Source organism: Melospiza georgiana, chromosome 3, assembly GCF_028018845.1.
Source record: "Melospiza georgiana isolate bMelGeo1 chromosome 3, bMelGeo1.pri, whole genome shotgun sequence".
NCBI lineage: Eukaryota > Metazoa > Chordata > Aves > Passeriformes > Passerellidae > Melospiza > Melospiza georgiana.
The window spans coordinates 16,694,370-16,712,588 of NC_080432.1; the positions used below are offsets into that span (position 1 = coordinate 16,694,370).

The 18,219-nt window shown below is 52.0% G+C and overlaps 1 protein-coding gene across 1 annotated transcript; it reads left to right on the forward strand.

Moving 5' to 3' along the window:
• The first annotated feature begins 1,473 nt into the window (after nucleotides 1-1,473).
• On the forward strand, nucleotides 1,474-17,123 carry TTL (tubulin tyrosine ligase). Its single transcript, XM_058021277.1, has 7 exons — nucleotides 1,474-1,677; nucleotides 5,117-5,195; nucleotides 6,797-7,029; nucleotides 10,387-10,522; nucleotides 10,620-10,889; nucleotides 11,728-11,871; nucleotides 14,068-17,123. Exons 1-7 carry the CDS (start codon nucleotides 1,521-1,523, stop codon nucleotides 14,183-14,185), a joined length of 1,137 nt encoding a protein of 378 aa, XP_057877260.1. The 5' UTR covers nucleotides 1,474-1,520; the 3' UTR covers nucleotides 14,186-17,123.
• Nucleotides 17,124-18,219: the final 1,096 nt, after the last annotated feature.

The window sequence follows — 18,219 nt, forward strand, 5'->3', positions numbered from 1 at the left end:
TGAAGAGAACACACACTGAGGATGCATCTGAAAACAGATCCAGAGGCCCATCCTATCCCAGGTTCAAGAGCACCTCCTAGTAGAAATAAGCTGCCTAGAGAATTTTTTTTTAGCTGCTATGACAGCAGCTATTTTCTAAATTAATTTTTTCCATCCATGAATCACTTAACACCTTACCTTGTGCGGTCAAAAAAAGAAAAGGCAATGTGCAGGTCATGTCCTCTCTGTGTTTCCTTCAGCAAAATGTTCCTTATTTCTTGGAAATATATAATGATTTATAGAGTATGCCAGCTGATGTATGCAATGCTGATGTCATTACTCATACAGTGTCTGAAGGAAAAACAGGACATTAACCAACTCAAAACCTCATAATTTTCATTATTGATAGGTTTGTTAAGACAGACCTGATCTGTTCTGGGAGGAAATCTAACTTCCAGGTTTTAATTTGTGAGATATCTTTGCTCTGCTGCAGGTTTGTGAGAAAGACAGAAGTGATGGTTACAAACAAGAAGACCTTTCCATAAGCAGAAGGATCAAATTAGGTAGCAATGTAGGAGAAGATAAGGAGTGATTGGAAGAGCCAAATGGATTAGGAAGGAGGAGATCTCCTGGCTCAGGGGTGAGCATCCCCCAGGGGCCCTGAGCACCGGAGGGCAGCAGAGCCCGCAGGCATCAAGCCTGGGTGACAGGGGACACACGGGGCTGAGTCACACCGGGGAGCGGCGGGGCCGGTGACAGAACCGGGCCGATGTCAGATCCCGGGCAGTGACAGAGCCCGGGCAGTGTCAGATCCCGGTCAGTGTCAGATCCCGGGCGGTGTCAGATCCCGGGCGGTGACAGATCCCGGGCAGTGACAGAGCCCGGGCAGTGACAGAGCCCGGGCAGTGACAGATCCCGGGCGGTGTCAGATCCCGGGCAGTGTCAGATCCCGGCCGGTGACAGATCCCGGGCAATGTCAGATCAGGGCAGTGACAGATCCCGGGCAGTGTCAGATCCCGGCCGGTGACAGATCCCGGGCAATGTCAGATCAGGGCAGTGACAGATCCCGGTCAGTGACAGATCCCGGCCGGTGACAGATCCCGGGCAATGTCAGATCAGGGCAGTGACAGATCCCGGGCAGTGTCAGATCCCGGCCGGTGACAGATCCCGGCCGGTGACAGATCCCGGGCAGTGACAGATCCCGGCCGGTGACAAATGCCGGCCGGTGTCACCCCGCGGAGACGCTGGCCCGGCCCCCAGCGGGCGCACGCTCCGCCCCGGCGGCTGCACGGCGTAACGGGGCGGGGAGAAGCAGGAGCCGGAGCCGGCTCGGGCTCAGGATCGGGCTCGGGAGGGCGGTTCTGGTTCCGGGTCAGTCCCCGCCTGGGCAGGCTGTCGGGCGGTGCGCGGGGGCGGCGGCCCCGGCCATGCGGAGCCGGGCCGGGCGGCGGCGGCCGCGCAGGGCCCTGCCTGGGCTGCGGCGGGGCCCCATGAGCCGCCGGGGGTAGGGCGGGGAGCCCCTTCCTCCCCGCCCCGCCGCCATGTACACCTTCGTGGTGCGGGACGAGGGCAGCAGCGTGTACACCGAGGTGAGCCGGCTGCTGCTGGCCAGCGGGCAGTGGCGGCGCCTCCGCAGGGACAACCCCCGCTTCAACCTCATGCTGGGCGAGAGGAACCGGCTCCCCTTCGGCCGGCTGGGTAAGGCTCCTCCCCGCGCCCGCCCCGCCGCCGGCAGCGGCGCCCGGCGTTCCCCGCTCCCCCTCGGTCCGTGGCTGCGGCTGTGCTCGCCCGTCCCCGGTGTCCCCCGCCGCAGGGCAGCGTCCCCGCGGGTCGCCGCAGCCTCTCGGAGCCCCCGCGGTTGGGGATGCAGTGCCCCCGGCCCCGCTCCCGCCCCGTCCCTGTCGCTGCCCCCGCGGCTCGGCGGCCGCCCCGGCGCCTAAACAAAGCTCAGGCCTCGCGGGGTCTCCGCGCAGCCGGCTCTCTGCGGGCCCTGCCGCCGCCAGCCGGGGCTCGAAGGATCCTTTCCCAAGCTCCCGGAGAGTGATTTCACCGCGCTCCCCCCAAACACCCGCCCGGCTTGAGGCCTGTGGGGTGGTCAAGCCGTGGGAAGGGCGGGGGGATGACACGAGTGTCACCCGGAGATTCCCCCATGACATGCGGCAGAGCTGGGGATCCCGGCCCCCTCTGGTGCAGCCCAGGAGCGCCTTCCTTGCCCTGCCGCGGTGCCCTTGGGGCCGCTCGCACCGCTGCGGGGGGATCCGGACAAGCGGCGGTGCCTTTGTGGGGCCGCGGTGGCTCCGGTGTCATCGCCTGCCTGCTGCTGGGCACGGACACTGCGGTGCTGAGCTCATGTGGTATCGGGCTTAGAGCTGTTCTGCCTCCTGTCTCAGGCAGCAGGAACACGGCTAAGCCAGGCACGTTCAAACCTTCACTCCAGAGCCGAGCTAGTGGGGATGTGCCTCTGCAGGGCTCGGTGCGGGTGACAGCACTGTCCCTGTCTGGAGCAGGGTGTGGGTAATTCCAGAGGCTCTGTGTGTGTAGGGCCCTGTACAAGCCCTGCCCCACCACCTTTTCCCCTGCTGCCTGACCCCCAGTGTCACCCTGCCACCGCGCAGGGCTCTGTGTAGGTTTGTGCCCTGCCTGCCATGCCGGTGCTGCCCCATGGCACAGCCACCCTGGCCCTGTGCCCTGCTGGATGGTGCAGAGCCCGGGAGCAGGGAGGGAGAGTGCCCAGGAACAGGAGAGCCAAGGCAGGCACTGGCAGTGTTGCAGGGCGTGGCAGGGAGCGGGGCTGCACTGTCATCTTGGCCCTGGTTTGTGTCTTTCTGGGGTGGTTTTGCAGCACTGCTTCTGGCTGCATGAACATCAGAAGAGGCAGAGCCCCCTCACTCCAGCAGCTCTGGTGCAAGATGGCTTTGCAGCCCCTTTCTTGCAGCCCCTTTCTTGCAGCAGAGACCCATCTCTGGCTGCTCTTAACAATTTGCAAGTCACCAGTTCCAGCACCTCTCCCTTGTCTCCTGCACACTGGTGAGTGGAAAGTCCCCATCACATGGCGGTGCCATCTGGTCACTGCCAGTGTCTGCAGCGGGCAGGGAGACACCAGGAGAGGCTCAGGCAGCGAGGATGCTCACATGTGCTTGCAGCAGGCACAGCAGGCAGACCCATGCTTTAACTTGCTCAGCATGGAGGACCTGTGAGCATCAGGCCTCATTGCAGAACAAATGCAGTTCCTTGAGAGTGGGCATGCACAGCACATCCAGCTGTGGTGGGCTTGTGGCCATCTCTGACTAATCCCTTCCATCCTCTAAAAGTGTCCTGGAGTGATGAAAGGGCTTCCCTGAGCCCTTCAGCATGTGTTGGCATGGGATGCACAAAAACTCAAACCATTTCTCACAGCCAAGCCATGTCTATAACCCATGGAGAGGGGCCGTGCTTTGGCACTGGCATCTTTAAACCGTCCTCCTATAGCAGGAAACTGGTTGCCTGAAATCAGTAGAGTCAGACCAAAAATAACGTGGTTATTTTGGTGCGTTTTCCAAAAAGCTCTATCTTCTTCCTGAGCAACTGTTGCATCAAAGCTGGCTTGGTTTTCCTAAGGGCTCTACTCAGTGGAAGCAGACATTAATTCAGGGAACTGTAGGGATTTGCATTACTCAGGGCCTAAGCTGGATCATGGAGAGAAGTGGGGACTCAGCATGCACCACTGCTTCTGCCCAGCTGCAGGGACCTCTGCAGCTCTCACTGATAACCTAATTCCTGGGGGATTGTGCCCTTAAGCTGTGTCCTCATCTAGGGGAAAAGCAGAGTTTGTGCTGAGGGCATGGAAAGGAGGAAGAGGCTCATGTAGCAGGGGATGCTGGGCTCCATGCTCTGCTGGCCAGGAGACGATTGCCACTTTGGTCAGTGCCTTGGCAGCTTTTTAATCCCACTAAATGCATGCTGCAGAGCTCACAACATGCTCCAGAAGTTTCCCTTCCTGCCTTGTGGTCCCTCTTTGCGGGCCACCCAAGTCTATGTTGCAGCCCACTGCTCCATGGCAATGCTCATGAGCCCATCTCCCCAGGATAAACTGGAAACAGAAGAAAATTTGAGGGGTTTTATTATTTTCTTTTCAGTTAAAAAAAAAAAAAACAAACAAACAAAAAAACAAACCTGCCTGTGCTGGATGCACCTTGAAGTGCCTGAAGCTACAGATCTTTTCTGCAGGATGGTTTTCAGCTATCTTGTATTTAAAGATTTGTGAATAAAAGTGACCCAGGTCAGGGAAGTGACTTTCAGGCTGAAGATAGATATTTCCTCTCTGTGATCTTGCAGCTGCCTGGTGTTTAAGGTAATGTTTGCTCCAGGCCTTTTTTCCCAGGCAGGTACCAAGGAGGATAAGTAAAACCCTAAATCCTTTTTCTGGATTCTGGTCCCTCTCAGGGAGCTTCCAGCTGAGCAGGAGTGTTTCTGTCCTGTGAAAAGGTGAAGACTTAAACATCTGGAGTTACTATAGGAAGGGCCACCAGTATAGTCAAGGGGACACAGCTTGACAGCCAAGCCCTGGGTCAAGGACCTAAAGTCAGTATCTGTCTTTGGAGATACTCAGGCTTTGGACAAGAGGTTGGAGCAGAGACTCCCAGAGGTTCCTCCTCACCTCAGGTATCCAACAGGTATTGTTGCAAACTGCTAGAAAGAAGCAAGACTCCAAGCTTTCCCCAGTGTTTTATGGTCTCAGGCCCAAGAGGGAGTTGTGCTGTACATGACAAAGAAAAAAGGCCCTTTGCTGAGCTGTGATCTTTGTGTCAGGGTGTGTTTCCCTACATCTTCCACCTGTATTTAAGAGTGACTGAAATCTTGGTTCTTACAAGCTTACACCAGCAGATGGAGAGCACCTGCCAGTTCCCAGTGTGAATTAGGAAAAAATTATTTTCCTTTGCAAGATGGATGTGTCAGATTAAAAACAAGTGGGTAACTGCATCGTTTTTTATAACTAAATGAAAGAAACCACAGGGACCAGTTTACAACCTGTTTCTGTAATGCAGGGCAAGGAAACAGCCTCCTTTTCCTTCCCCTACTGCACACGTCCTTTGCACCAAGCAGCTGCTTTGCCTTTGTTCACTTTGGAGTTTGTCTGACCTCTGTTTCCCCTTCTCAGGCCACGAACCTGGACTTGTGCAGCTGGTGAATTACTACAGGGGAGCAGACAAGCTGTGCCGTAAAGCATCTCTGGTGAAGTAAGAAATTCACTAAAATGTCAGATGGGCTTGGCAGAAACTTCCCTTCTAACCCTTGTTGAGTGTTGAACCTGTTTGGAGGGTATTTCACACAGCAGCTGCCCTGTGCATGTGCTGTCTTCAGGCTCCTGGGCTGCTCTCTGGAGCTGTTTGTGTGCACAAAGGCCTCTCTGTAACCTCAGGGGAAATGCCATTTCCACTGAGTTGCATCTACTTGAAACCATGGACTGTATTGAATCAGATTAGAGCCAAATCAAAAGGGAAGAAGAAACCCAAACGAATCTGCTCTTTTTCCTTGTAGACATTTAATTAAAACCTTCTCCTTTTATTCTCTGTTCCATACAGAGAAGAGACACTAATGTGCCTTTAGCTAATCAGATTTGTTGGTCAAACAAATGCTTGGAGACATCTCCAGGAAGAGCTCTGGGAGTTATTTCTGCATGACCTGCCATGCCAGTCTCTCCTGGGGAAATGTGGATGAACTTTCATGGTAAATAACCCTGTCCCTGTGCAAACTCTGTATCTTTATGTCAGAGCTCTTGGTCTCCTTTGATTGCCCATTACAGTCTGTGCTGCCTCTCACTAATGCAGCCCTGCAGGCTGGGTGTGCTGATCCAAGGCCTCTCCTTCCTCTGCAAAGAGCCTCTTCCCAGTTCCTTTCCTGGCAGTGGTGATGGTGTTTGCCAGAAAGTGGCAGAGTATTTTTAAACAAGCACTTGGAGCACTCCTCAGATGAATTCCTCTTTAGCCTGTTACCTGGAGTGGTGAAAGCACCTTTTTAACTGTAGGGTCAAGCATGCATCAAGCTACCTAGGAACCCACAGGACAACAAATGACATTTCTCAGGGCTCCCAAAGTGCCACTGACTCACTGCCATCCCAGCAGAGAGGCACAAATGCACAGAGAGTCAGCACCTCATGAACTCCACTTTTGGCTTTAAGCAAAGCACAGGCATTTGGAGAGGCAGGCAGCTCCCTTGGCTTGGAAAGAAAACAGGCCTGAGCTCTGCTAACAGGAATTTGCTGCTGTCTCCAGAGAGATGTGCCTGAGGGATTCCAGACACCTTGGGATGTGAAACATGTGAAAGCTGTGCCCTTGCTTTCTGTGGCTTCCCAGAGATCTTCATGCACAGCTGGGACACCTGGTCCTATCTCAGTGGGAATGGGATCAAGGGCTAAACACCAGCACAGACAGCATGACTGCTCTGGCTTTCCTTTTTCCAGCTGTGATCCTTCCTGCCCTGAGCCATATCAGTGAAAATCCCTCCTCCGTTCCCTTGTGCAGGGAATGCAGCACCAGCTTTAGTTATGGGGAAACTAACAGCTGTTAGTTTCATTATATCAGTAAAGTGTTTAATGAAAGCATGCAGGTTCTGCTTCAAAGAGTAGTGCTTTGCTGTGGGCTGGGGTTGCCATGATATCTTTAAGAAAACCCTAATTTGAAGGGTTTTAGGAAAACAGGATAATTTAGCACAGGCTATCCATAAGCTGCCATTCATCATCAAGCAAAAGAGCCCGGTTAATGATGATTTTTCTTTATTAGAAAGGCCCCGTGCAGGTGGGCACACTCTGGACATTAACAGCCTGTCTATGTTCACCCAGGCTCATCAAGACAAGCCCTGAGCTGTCGGAGTCCTGCACGTGGTTCCCTGAGTCCTATGTGATTTACCCAACAAACCTGAAGACCCCGGTGGCTCCAGCCCAGAATGGAATTCGCCATCTCATCAACAACTCGAGGACAGACGAGCGGGAAGTGTTCCTGGCCGCCTACAACCGGCGCCGCGAGGGCAACGAGGGCAACGTGTGGATAGCCAAGTCCTCTGCTGGTGCCAAAGGTTCGTTCTCCAGCACCAGGAGCTGTTCCTCATCATTCCTCACTCTTTTTGCATGATCTGTAGGGTCACAGGGTTTGGCTGAGCTGATGTGTCTGAAGGGTTCCACTGGCCATGCCAGGCAGGCAGGGTGGTGTGCATGTGCTGCCTAGGACATGAACATGCACCTCAAAATGTGGGAATGTGCTGTGGGGAGAAGGCAGCAGTGTGACCATGTTCACAGGGGTTCTTAGATGAGGGAAGAGATGAGGATCTGACTCCATGTTTCAGAAGGCTTGATTTATTATTTTATTTTATATATATAACATTAAAACTGTACTAAAAAAATAGAAGAAAAGGTTTCATCAGAAGGCCAGCTAAGAATAGAATAGCAAAGAATGATAACAAAGGTTTGTGGCTCAGCTCTCTGTCCGAGCCAGCTGGGCTGTGATTGGCCATTAATTACAAACGTCTGAGATGGGCCTAGCAAAGATCCACCTGTTGCATTCCACAGCAGCAGATAACCATTGTTTACATTTTGTTCCTGAGGCCTCTCAGCTTCTCAGGAGGAAATATCTTAAGGAAAGGATTTTCCATAAAAGATGTCTGCAGCACAGCAGGGACCAGCAAGTGGGGGGAATGTGGAGAGCAGTTTAGAGGGAGCAGAACAGGATACAGGGAGGCAGTCAGCAGGCAGGACAGTAGCCTTCAGGGGCAGGGAGCCCAGCTTCCCATGCTGCAGCTTAACTTGCCTTCTCCTGGGTGCAAATCCTGCTTGTCTTTCAGCCAGACTCACATGCCTGGTGCCAGTGGCCTGCCTGTGGTCACAATGAGCAGCCACGAGCTCAGTGCGTCACAGTTGTACCCAGGCCTCAGGGGAAGGTACCAGAGCACAGACAATCAATGCAGTGTCTGTCTGTCCATTTAATCTGAGTAGGACAAACAGATACCCCAGTGATAATGTGTCCTTCCTTGTTCCAGGGTCATTCCATCACTCACTCTGCAGAAATAAGGAGCTGTGAGGTGGCTGGACACAGCTCTAAATGCAGGGCTTTGGTGACTGTGTGCTCTCTGTCAGTTATGGTCTTATCGTGGGCACTTTTTTTTGTTAGAATGGCTATGTTTAAAAACTTACCTTGCTGTGTGTGCAGCAGAGCCCAGCCTGAGGAGGGACCTGGTCTTTTCAGAGAGAACAAGCCCATTACTCATCTTTGCAGAATCACTTTGCATGCAGCCTTGCAGAAAAGAGAATGTGAAAGCCAGAGCTGGCTGCACCATAAAACTGTCCTTTACACCAGCTTCCTTCTCTGTCCTGCTCTCTGGGCTGTGTCACCAAGAAGAATTGGAAGAGTATCCTTGTTTTCATCAGGAATGAAAGATGAGTCCTTTTGTTATGCCAGTGCAAGAATGTGTTTCTGTGGGGTAAACTGGCAGAAAAATCCATCTGGGCATTTGGAAAGGCAGTTGCTGTGGTCTGCTGCAGGCTGAGCAGGTTCAGGCTCTTCAGATACTTCATGCACATGTGATCCCATCTTTTCTGCACTAAAGCAGAGTAGCCTTTTGTATTCATCACTGTGCTGCTGCAAATTAAAGTGGAAAGCAGAGTCTCATGGTAATCTTCTAGAGGGAAGTTTTATACGTCTGGGGATTACTTCTGATGAAGAAGAAAGCTTGTTCATGCTAATAACCAAGAAAGATACAGCTCAGGCACAGCCCTTGTCTTGGGACAGGTCTAACAACAGTTTAGTCATCCATCAATAACAGGAAAATTCAAGGTTTAGGATTCCCTGAGTCAAACATTTGAAGGGTTGGCAGCTGTCGCTGGAGGTTTTGGTGTTTTCTTTGCCAGCTGCCCCACATAAGCTGCTTTGCTGCCTCACTGGGTGGCTGCCCTGACCCTCCCCTGGGTTTGCCATCTGTCCATGTGGAGCAGGTGCCTGCTGATCTCCCCACTGCAGCAGCTTTGCTGGCTCTGGGATGTTGTTCCCCTCCTTTCCCCAGTGCACAGCCTGAAGTTGTGCCAGTGCAAGGTTCTGCCTTGCTCTGCTGTGATCAGGAGACTAAAAAATCTTGCCCTCTGCATAAATCATGGGTGAGAAAGATACTTTAATTTCAGGCTTCCTTTCAGTGGAGGGTGCTGGGATGAATGAGAGGACAGTAGAGCTGGAAAGCTGAGCAGAGGATGCAGCAGTGGGAGTACCTGCAGGGCTGTGCTGACAGCAATCACAGAAATCACAGCTAGGAGCATTTTTTGTTGGATGATCCTGTCAAACCCTGCCTGTGCTTCAAACCTCTGTTACCCCTCTGATGCCCCCTTGAAGAGTGGGGTTTTTTTTTGCACAGTATTTCCTCAAAAAGACTCAGCACAAAATTAAGACTAAGTAATCAGGTTTAGTCCAGAAAACTTAATACCTCAAGAATGGGCATAGTGCCAGAGGAGGGTTTGATAACTTTACCTGAGCTGGCTTATCCCTCCTGGCACCAGGCTCTTCCTTTATGAAATCCCAGAAGGAAAATGGGCTCTCTTCAGTGCTCTGCAACAGAAGTTTGCTATTTGGACTCTTGCAAGAGATGAACAGTGACAACTTCAGCCAAAATGTAGGAGTGTTTAAATGGCACAGTTCATTTTTTTAATGAAGAGCTTCCACAGCTGGAACACTGAGTACATGGATGAGCAATTTAAAATGGTGCTTTTCCTTATTCAGCAATGATTTTAATAATAACTTAAGTGAATTCAGTGAGCAGGGCAGTGCTGCACAAGTGTGCATGTGTGACTGCCTCTGGCAGCCAGAGAAGCCAGACAGGGAAAGAAGGTCTTGAGTCTGGGATAAAAAACCCCACAAATCTCCCTCCCCAAATAAAAAAGAAGGGCAAAAATCTTTATAGATAATGTGCCAAACTCCCTGTTCTCTCTAAACTGCTGAAAACCAGGGAAAAACAAAACCAAATTTGCCAAGTGCCAAATACAACCACCACCACATCGTCCTCCCCCTGCCAAGCCTAGATAGGAAGAAAAAAAAGACATAAAAGAAACCAGAATGCCCCCAAGCCAAGCAGCTGCCTCACTGCCTGCCCAGGTCCCTGTTAGCTGTGCATCTCCTCACACCTCAGCAGCCACCCCCCTGCAGACATTCCCTGGGCAGGCTGTGCCCTGTCAGGTGCCCTTGGTTCCCATTTGCAGCAGGGCTGGTTTCTGGGGGTGGCAAGGGAGAGATCCCTCCACAGATTCATTCCCATGGAGTGGCTGTGCAATTGCTGACCCTGGGGCCACGGGTTCCTGCGAGTTGCTTTTTGGGCTAATGAGCCACTGGGGGCCTGAAAAAGCTCCAACAAAGGTAGAAGGATCCTCTGCCTAATTTTGTCTTCAACTTTCTGTGCCAGGGGAAGGGATCCTGATTTCTTCAGAGGCTTCAGAGCTCCTGGACTTCATCGATGAGCAGGGACAAGTGCACGTGATTCAGAAGTACCTGGAGAATCCTCTACTTTTAGAGCCAGGGCATCGCAAGTTTGACATCAGGTAACCTCTCCTGCCTTTGTAACAGCAGTTTTCTTGTTCATGCTGTTTCTTTGGGAGCCACTGAGAGTAGAATTTGTCCTCCTGTTTGTTCCCCCAGGAGCTGGGTTCTTGTGGATCATCAATATAATATCTACCTCTACAGAGAGGGTGTCCTGCGGACCTCTTCAGAACCATATAACAGTGCTAACTTCCAGGACAAAACCTGCCACTTGACCAATCACTGCATCCAGAAGGAATATTCCAAAAACTACGGGCGCTATGAGGAAGGGAACGAAATGTTCTTCGAGGAGTTCAACCAGTATCTGATGGATGCCCTGAACACAACGCTTGAGAACAGCATCTTACTGCAAATCAAACACATCATAAGGTAGCCAGCTGCCTGCTGCTGAAGTGGGCAAAACCCTTCAGGGACAGGGAGTATGGACATAGAGCAAGAAGGAAAGGGTTTCAATTGCAGAAATTTAGGATAAGGCCATAAATAGCCCCATGTCACTGCTCAGTGAGAAGGTACCACCATAAGTGCTGTTGCCTCAGTGGTGTGTGTCCACATCTCTGTGATTTGCGAGCTGTGGCTGGAGAAGGATAGAGTGAAAAGGGAAGAGAGCCAGGGCTGGAGAGGCTGAGATTAAGAAAGGCATAAAGGTGATAGAGGGAAGGTGAAGGTGAACTCAAGTGTGCAGACTCTGGATGCTTCCCCTACCATCAGCCAGCACAGCACATGGCTGTTGCGTGGGTCATCTTCCTCAGTCCACAAGAGCCACTTCCTTCCTGAGCAGAGAAAGTGCCTGGAGAGAGATCTTGGTGCTGCACAGAATCCAGGTTTGACAAAGCAGTCCTTCATGAAGGGATTTGCTTTGCCAGTGCCCCACTGCTGTTAATTGCACTAAAAAAGATGTGGTGTAATCTTTGAGGGACTTGAAGGCAAATGAGCATCCAGTGGCAGTTCCTGGGGATCTGCTGCAGCCCTTGGTGGCATTGCACATCATGTTTTCCAGCTTGCCTGACCCAGTGGTGAGGGAGGATGCTCTCCAGCTCTTTGTGAGTTAACTCAGGGGTGTCCCCACATGGATTTTCACTTGCATGGACCTGGTTACTATGGCATGTGTTGGACATAACTTGTAATTTGGGAGAGTTCCAGGACAACCCCTCCTACTTAACCTGTCCACACCAGCCTTAATCCTGAATTCCTGTTTCTCCCTTCACAGAAGCTGCCTTATGTGTATAGAGCCTGCAATCAGCACGAAGCATCTTCACTACCAGAGCTTCCAGCTCTTTGGCTTTGACTTCATGGTGGATGAGGAGCTGAAGGTCTGGCTGATAGAAGTCAATGGGGCCCCAGCATGTGCCCAGTGAGTAAATCAGTTTCTGGAACACCCTTGTGATGCCACCATTCACATGCCTCACCCAAAACATGGCTGTGTCCCAGCTCCGAGTGAAAAAGGTGAAAGAAAATGAATGGTGAGGGAGTTTTCCAGGCTAACACTGGACTCCCAAGTGCCAGTCAGTTTGGGTTCATTACTCTTCTCTCTGTGTTTGGTATCCCCCAGCTTCTTTCCCACGTGGGATGAGGCATTAACCTGGGTTTTTGAACAAATGGGTTTGAATATCACTTGGGTCATTTTTATTGCACTTGGGTTGAAGTTATGTTTGCAGATTTAATGTTTTGGGAGTCAGATTGTTTCTCAGTCTCTGTTGTGGCACCACTGGTGGCTGCTCATTATGTGAGCACATGTTAAATGAGGAGCATTAAGGGCAGCAGCTGGAAGTGAGTGACTCAATTTGCAGGCAGCAGGACCACAGAGCCCACTGTGGATGCTGCAGATGTTACCAAATCCCTGAAAACCTAAGGAATAAAGACTCAACACCAATTTAGTGTTAAGAGCATCATTAATTCAAATCACACGGGGGATAACTCCTGACTTTATGTGTCCATGTGATTTTACAAGTGTCTTGCTTATATTCATGCAATTTGCCCATTACCAAAAACCCTCCCCAGGTTCCCAGATTAAGTCCTTGTTTTGGCTGTGCCAGCATTCCTGAGCCAGATATCTCCTTCCAGCCATCCTTGCTGGGAAAGCAGATTTTGCATGCCTTGTTTCTCTGCTAAGAGTTCACAGGCACAGTAAAAATTGAATTAACCCTTTTGGTATCTCAGAAATCAGGTTATAGCTTCTTCCAGCAGCCACAGGGAGGCTGGAACAGCCCAACAGCCCTGGCCATGAACATTTCTGTGTAGGCACAGCAGAAAGTGCTGTATTACATGACTGAGACAGCTGCAGGAGACCAGAAATTTTTGCTAAGTGAGCATCTGTATCATATTAAAAAAAAAAACCAAGCAAAACAGAACAGGCTGTACATCGCTGCATTAGAACTTTATGAGATTAGGTGTTGATTAAATTAGGTTAGATCATCACTAACAGTAGACAAAAAATGCAGGTCAAACCTTACCAGACAGCCTGTTGAGGAACTTTTTCAGGGCTAGAGCTTGGGGAGCTTTCTGTGTCCAGGATTGCCCATGTGCATCATGGTGCAATTATTGCCTTGCACCTCCTTGTCTTGCTGTAAGGGTAGAATTTGGCTGTTGCTGGGTGGATTCGGATTGCAGCAGTGCCCTGTTTGTTTTGTGCCTCTTGGAAGAGCAGAGCAAGGGCTTTGTTGGGCACTTGGAAGATTGAAAGCAGCTGAGGTAGGTTTTGGCTATTTGTGACTTCTGTTCAGGGTTATTTTTATTTGTAGCACTTGTATCACACAGCTCCCGTTTAAAGAGGAAAAAATGGCTGCTGTAAGTCATAACATTCCCAGGAGCTGAAAAAAAACATCTCACTGTCACACAGCCCCAGTGACATGGAGTAAAGACATTGCTAATCCTGGGAAAAGCAGGTTTGGGACTAAATATGTGCCAGATGCCAGCACATTCAGGGAGGTTACACGTGCATTTCCTCCAGCAGAAAATGAAGCTGTTGTTAGCTCAAACACCTTGTCTTTCTTCTCCCTAATCCTGCTGTGCCATGGTGAAACACATCCCACATGTCTGAGGGTCTTGTGGAGCCCCTGAGCTGCACCCCAGCACAACATTTCATCAAACCAGGAATGCATCAGAGCAGCCCTTCTGGGGCACATTCCAGTGTGAACAGTCTGGTGCAGTAAATCCCAGCTCTCTGAGCTGGAAGTTTGGTACAGGGAGCCCTGAGATGTTTTCTGCCCCTTTGCATCTTGTGGAGACTCAAGTCTGGGGCCTGAGGGTCCAGAGCCTCTGACTGTAAACATAGGTAATGGGTTTTGTGGTTCTTTGTGAAAGGGAGCAATACTGGGAATTACCACCATGGAAAAAGAAGATATTTGTGGGTGTAAACAGGGAGGAGGTGGAAGAGATACTGCTCTCCCCCTGTTTGCCATCCTGAAACTCCTTGTGATGGGAGTAGGATCTTGTAGATTTTGCTGGGAAAATGCATTTCTACATAAAAACATCAAAATTGGCCAGGCATCTGCTGGTTTGTCCTGGCTTGGGTGTCTGATTCTCTCTCTCTCTCTCTCTCATCTCTTAGGAAGCTGTATGCAGAGCTCTGCCAAGGAATTGTGGATGTAGCCATCTCCAGCGTTTTCCCCCTCAGTGACACTGGGCAGAAGATGAGCCAGTCATCCTCGATCTTCATCAAGCTGTGACGATGACACAGCTGCCACCTCTGTGAACAGGGAGAGACTGCACCCCTCGGGTCAGCACACTCTGGTGGCTTATCTCAGTAACATGCCAAAAAGTGATAGAGACAGGCTTCATATTTTCTGGGAGACCACAGGGAAAAACAACAAAACAGGCATCCTCACAGAGCTGTGATGAGCCAGAGCTGCTCAGATAACTCTGCCTGCATTCACCAAAATCCACTTTAGAAACAGCTCCTGTGACTTTGATACCTGAAACAAATCTCTCTGGGAGTACAACAGAACAACCTTAAAATGAAACCCCAGCAGGGATACTGTAATGCTGTATTAGCTCCTCCTTTTCTATAGAGATAACATTGGGTTTTTTAAGGGAATTGAGTGGAGAGAACGATGGAGTTGTCCTCCTCCTGCTGTGTTTATCCTTTCCTCACCTACTGCATCATTAGTGCCTTAGCTCAGCTCCAAATAGGTGACTCCTTTCCTTTGTTCCTGCTCTGTTACATAGAAAGGAGCCAGCTCTCCTGGTGCCTAAAACCAGGAACACCAAGAAATCAGTTTCCTTAGGTCATTTTCCAAGCTGGTTGGCTGAACACCCAGGCAATGGCTGGTAAACGGTGCTGAACTGCAGGTGGTGAATTAACCCAAGCAAGGAAGGTGATTTTCTTTATTTATAGCTATCCCTTTTCCTATTGAGATTTGGATCAGTGATTGTCCCAGTCTGAGGCAGTTGGATTCTGCTTAAAAGAGGTAGAGAGACCCCCTCAGAGCTCAGCAGTAGGCTGTAGGATTTTGAGCATCACTTTTGTGCTGAGTGTTTCAAGTAGCAGAAACCTGATCTCAGTTTCTTCTGAGGCACTGCAATGAATTTAGGCTCTTCTCTCAGATTTCCCCTTCATTATTTACTTGAGGTTTGGACCTGAAATCTTTCTACCCAAATCCCATTTGTTCCAGCCAGTTTTATTCTCATCTGTTTGACAAATACTGTAATCTTCTGCCCTGAACACAGTCCACAGCTTGATCTTAGCTAGGGGCAAGGTGGGTGAGGTTTTGTAGACCAGGAGAGACATTCCTGTTTGCCACACATCTGGGAAATCAGGTGCTTTGGGGGGAAGGAGAGGTTAGATTCCTTGAGGTCTCTGCATTTCAGAGCAAACATCTGCTTCAAGTATGACCTAAACCTGTCATGTGTCCCACCTTGTGAAGTGTGTCTGAATTGGCAGTGTGAGCCCAGCACATCCCTCTGGCAGGGAGAGATGGTCATGGACAGAAAGCAGTTCCTGTTCCCCATAGCAAACAAACAAACAAACAGGAGGGCACTGTGGAGATTACAAGCTGCCTGTGTGTTACGGGAAGTGAAGCAGCAATGGAATTTCTGCCCTCCTCAGAAGATCCCAGCATTTTGGTGTACTCACCTCTGCTTGTGATGGAGATTTCTGAGTTCTTCATGCAGCAGGCAATTCTGATAGGAAGGGGCTTGAGTGATAAGGAGGGAGAAGGATGTTGGGGGAAGGATTGGTTGGGTTTTCTAACCTTCTGATAGCACAGAGGTGTCAGAATTTCACTGCAGTCCAGGTGAAGTGTGGTGGTAACTCACCAAGGTAAAATGTAGGCTGTTAAGGGTTGTTACTCAGATTGCAAAGTTCACCACATCTCTGTTGATATTTTCATGTTGGCTTAGCTGAGCTTTAAAACTGCATGGTTTTTGTCCAGCAGTGGGAAGATCTCAAAGCAACTGCTCTCATCAAGGATGTGTCTGAGCTCTCATAAACACTAGGGCAGACAAGAACAGAAAATTTTCCCCATCACAATGAGCTAAGAAATGCTCAGATTCTGGGGGCTAGACCCATCCTTCTCCTCAGAAGGGAAGTTTAGATAATGCTTGGTGGTAGAGCCACAACTACAGATGATGCAGCTATTCATACCCTGCCTTTCCAGCTGGGCTTGGGGGAGGTAGTGTTTCAGGGACACTTGAATCCTCTGTTTGCTGAATTTTTCAGGAATAAGCAACATCCTCTGGAGTAAAATGTGTATTTTCCACCTTCTCTCAGAGTGTCCCCCCAAGTAAAGCACAGAAGGTAAATGATTAAGGACAGAGAGCACAGTGCCTAAAGTTTTGCCCAAAATCCTATAGCTACAAGGTGGAGTAGAGGATGTGTGTGTGGCCGAGGCCTGGGCATTGCAGCCTTGGGTGCACCTTGCAAGTGATGCTCACAAGCCCCTGTGAGACTTCTGTTTGTTTCTTTTTTTAGGAATATACAACAATAAATGTTTTCTAGTTTATTTCAGCTAAAAGGTCAATAGAAAAGGTCTTACTCTCTTTCCTGAGCTTTCACCCAGGATACTGCTGGGTTTCCAGAAGACACCTACCATACCACAGAATGTCTCTAGTCTTAGTTGTATCCCTTCATGTCATCCATGAAGAATTTCTGGCCCAGGTGTTCCAGCTGCGTTGTCCAGCAGGGTCTGGTCCCACTGGACTCTGGGTTTCAGGTAACTCCCATGTGGCTTGTTCCATACGAGTTAGTCATGTTGTGCTTCTGCTGAAATCCCACAGTCCATGGAGAACGCCGGAGAAGTCTAAGAAAGGCTTAATCGCCGATTTCATCCAGGTGACTGTGACCAGTGCCCTTCAGGACTGCTTGCATGTCCCTGCTCCCAGCATTTCTCGTTCTCCACACGCAGCTCTCTCCAGGGAGAGCAACGCTGTGCCGTTCATAATCGTGCTCCATGACCGTGTCTGCTGTGGCAGCCCTTGGGAAACCCTGGTGCTGAGAGGATTTGGGGTACACGGGGCACTGCCGAGGATCAGCCCCGGGACCGTGTGCCCGGCTGCTCTCACGCCAGCCTGTGCATGTGGGGCTGGGAATGCCTGAGCTCCCGGCTCTGCGGTGAGCTCACATCTATCCGCATCTCTCTAAACCATCATTAAAACATGCAAACCCCACGGCCTGCGGTGTTTCCTTGGCGCAGCGGGTCCCTGGGCTGCCAAGTGCCCAGGAGCACGGGCACTGGGCTGTCCCGGCAACGCTGGGAGCTGGGAACACCGGGGCTCTTCGGCATTCCCGGCGTGCGGAAGTGGCGGAGAGCGACGGGCATGGGTGGATGTCCCGGCTCCTGTTCCGAGAGCGCACGTGGCTGGGCCGGGAGAGGGACACGGGTGACACGGATGTACAAGGGGGACCCAGGGGAGCTGGGAATGCGTGTCGGGAGGAGCGCAGCCCGGAGGGACAGAGCTGCGGGGCGGGCTCTGGAGACAGGAGCGGTGCAGGGATGGACGCGCTCCTGGAGCGGCCGCAGGGATGGAAGCGCCCCGTGCCCCTGGAGCGGCCGCAGGGATGGAGGCGCCCCTGGAACTGCCGCAGGGAGGGACGCGCTCCGTGCTCCTGAAGCGGCCTCAGGGATGGACGCGCTCCGTGCCCGTAGAGCGGCCGCAGGGAGGGACGCGCCCCGTGCCCCTGGAACTGCCGCAGGGAGGGACGCGCCCCGTGCCCCTGGAACTGCCGCAGGGAGGGACGCGCCCCGTGCCCCTGGAACTGCCGCAGGGAGGGACGCGCCCCGTGTCCCTGGAGCGGCCGCAGGGAGGGACGGGCTCCGTGTCCCTGGAGCGGCCGCAGGGAGGGACGCGCCCCGTGCCCCTGGAACTGCCGCAGGGAGGGACGCGCCCCGTGTCCCTGGAGCGGCCGCAGGGAGGGACGCGCCCCGTGCCCCTGGAACTGCCGCAGGGAGGGACGCGCCCCGTGCCCCTGGAGCGGCCGCAGGGAGGGACGGGCTCCGTGTCCCTGGAACTGCCGCAGGGATGGACGGGCTCCGTGTCCCTGGAGCGGCCGCAGGGAGGGACGCGCCCCGTGCCCCGGGAGCGGCCGCAGGGAGGGACGCGCTCCTGGAGCAGCCGGGAAGCGGCGCGCGCGGAGGGGGCGGGGCCGGGTGCGGAGCGCACGCGCGGGGCCCGGCCGGGAGGCGGTGCGAGCCCGGCACGCGGCGGTCGCGGCGCGCGGCGCTTCCCGTGAGGAGGAGCGCGCGGCATGGCGGGCACCGGGACG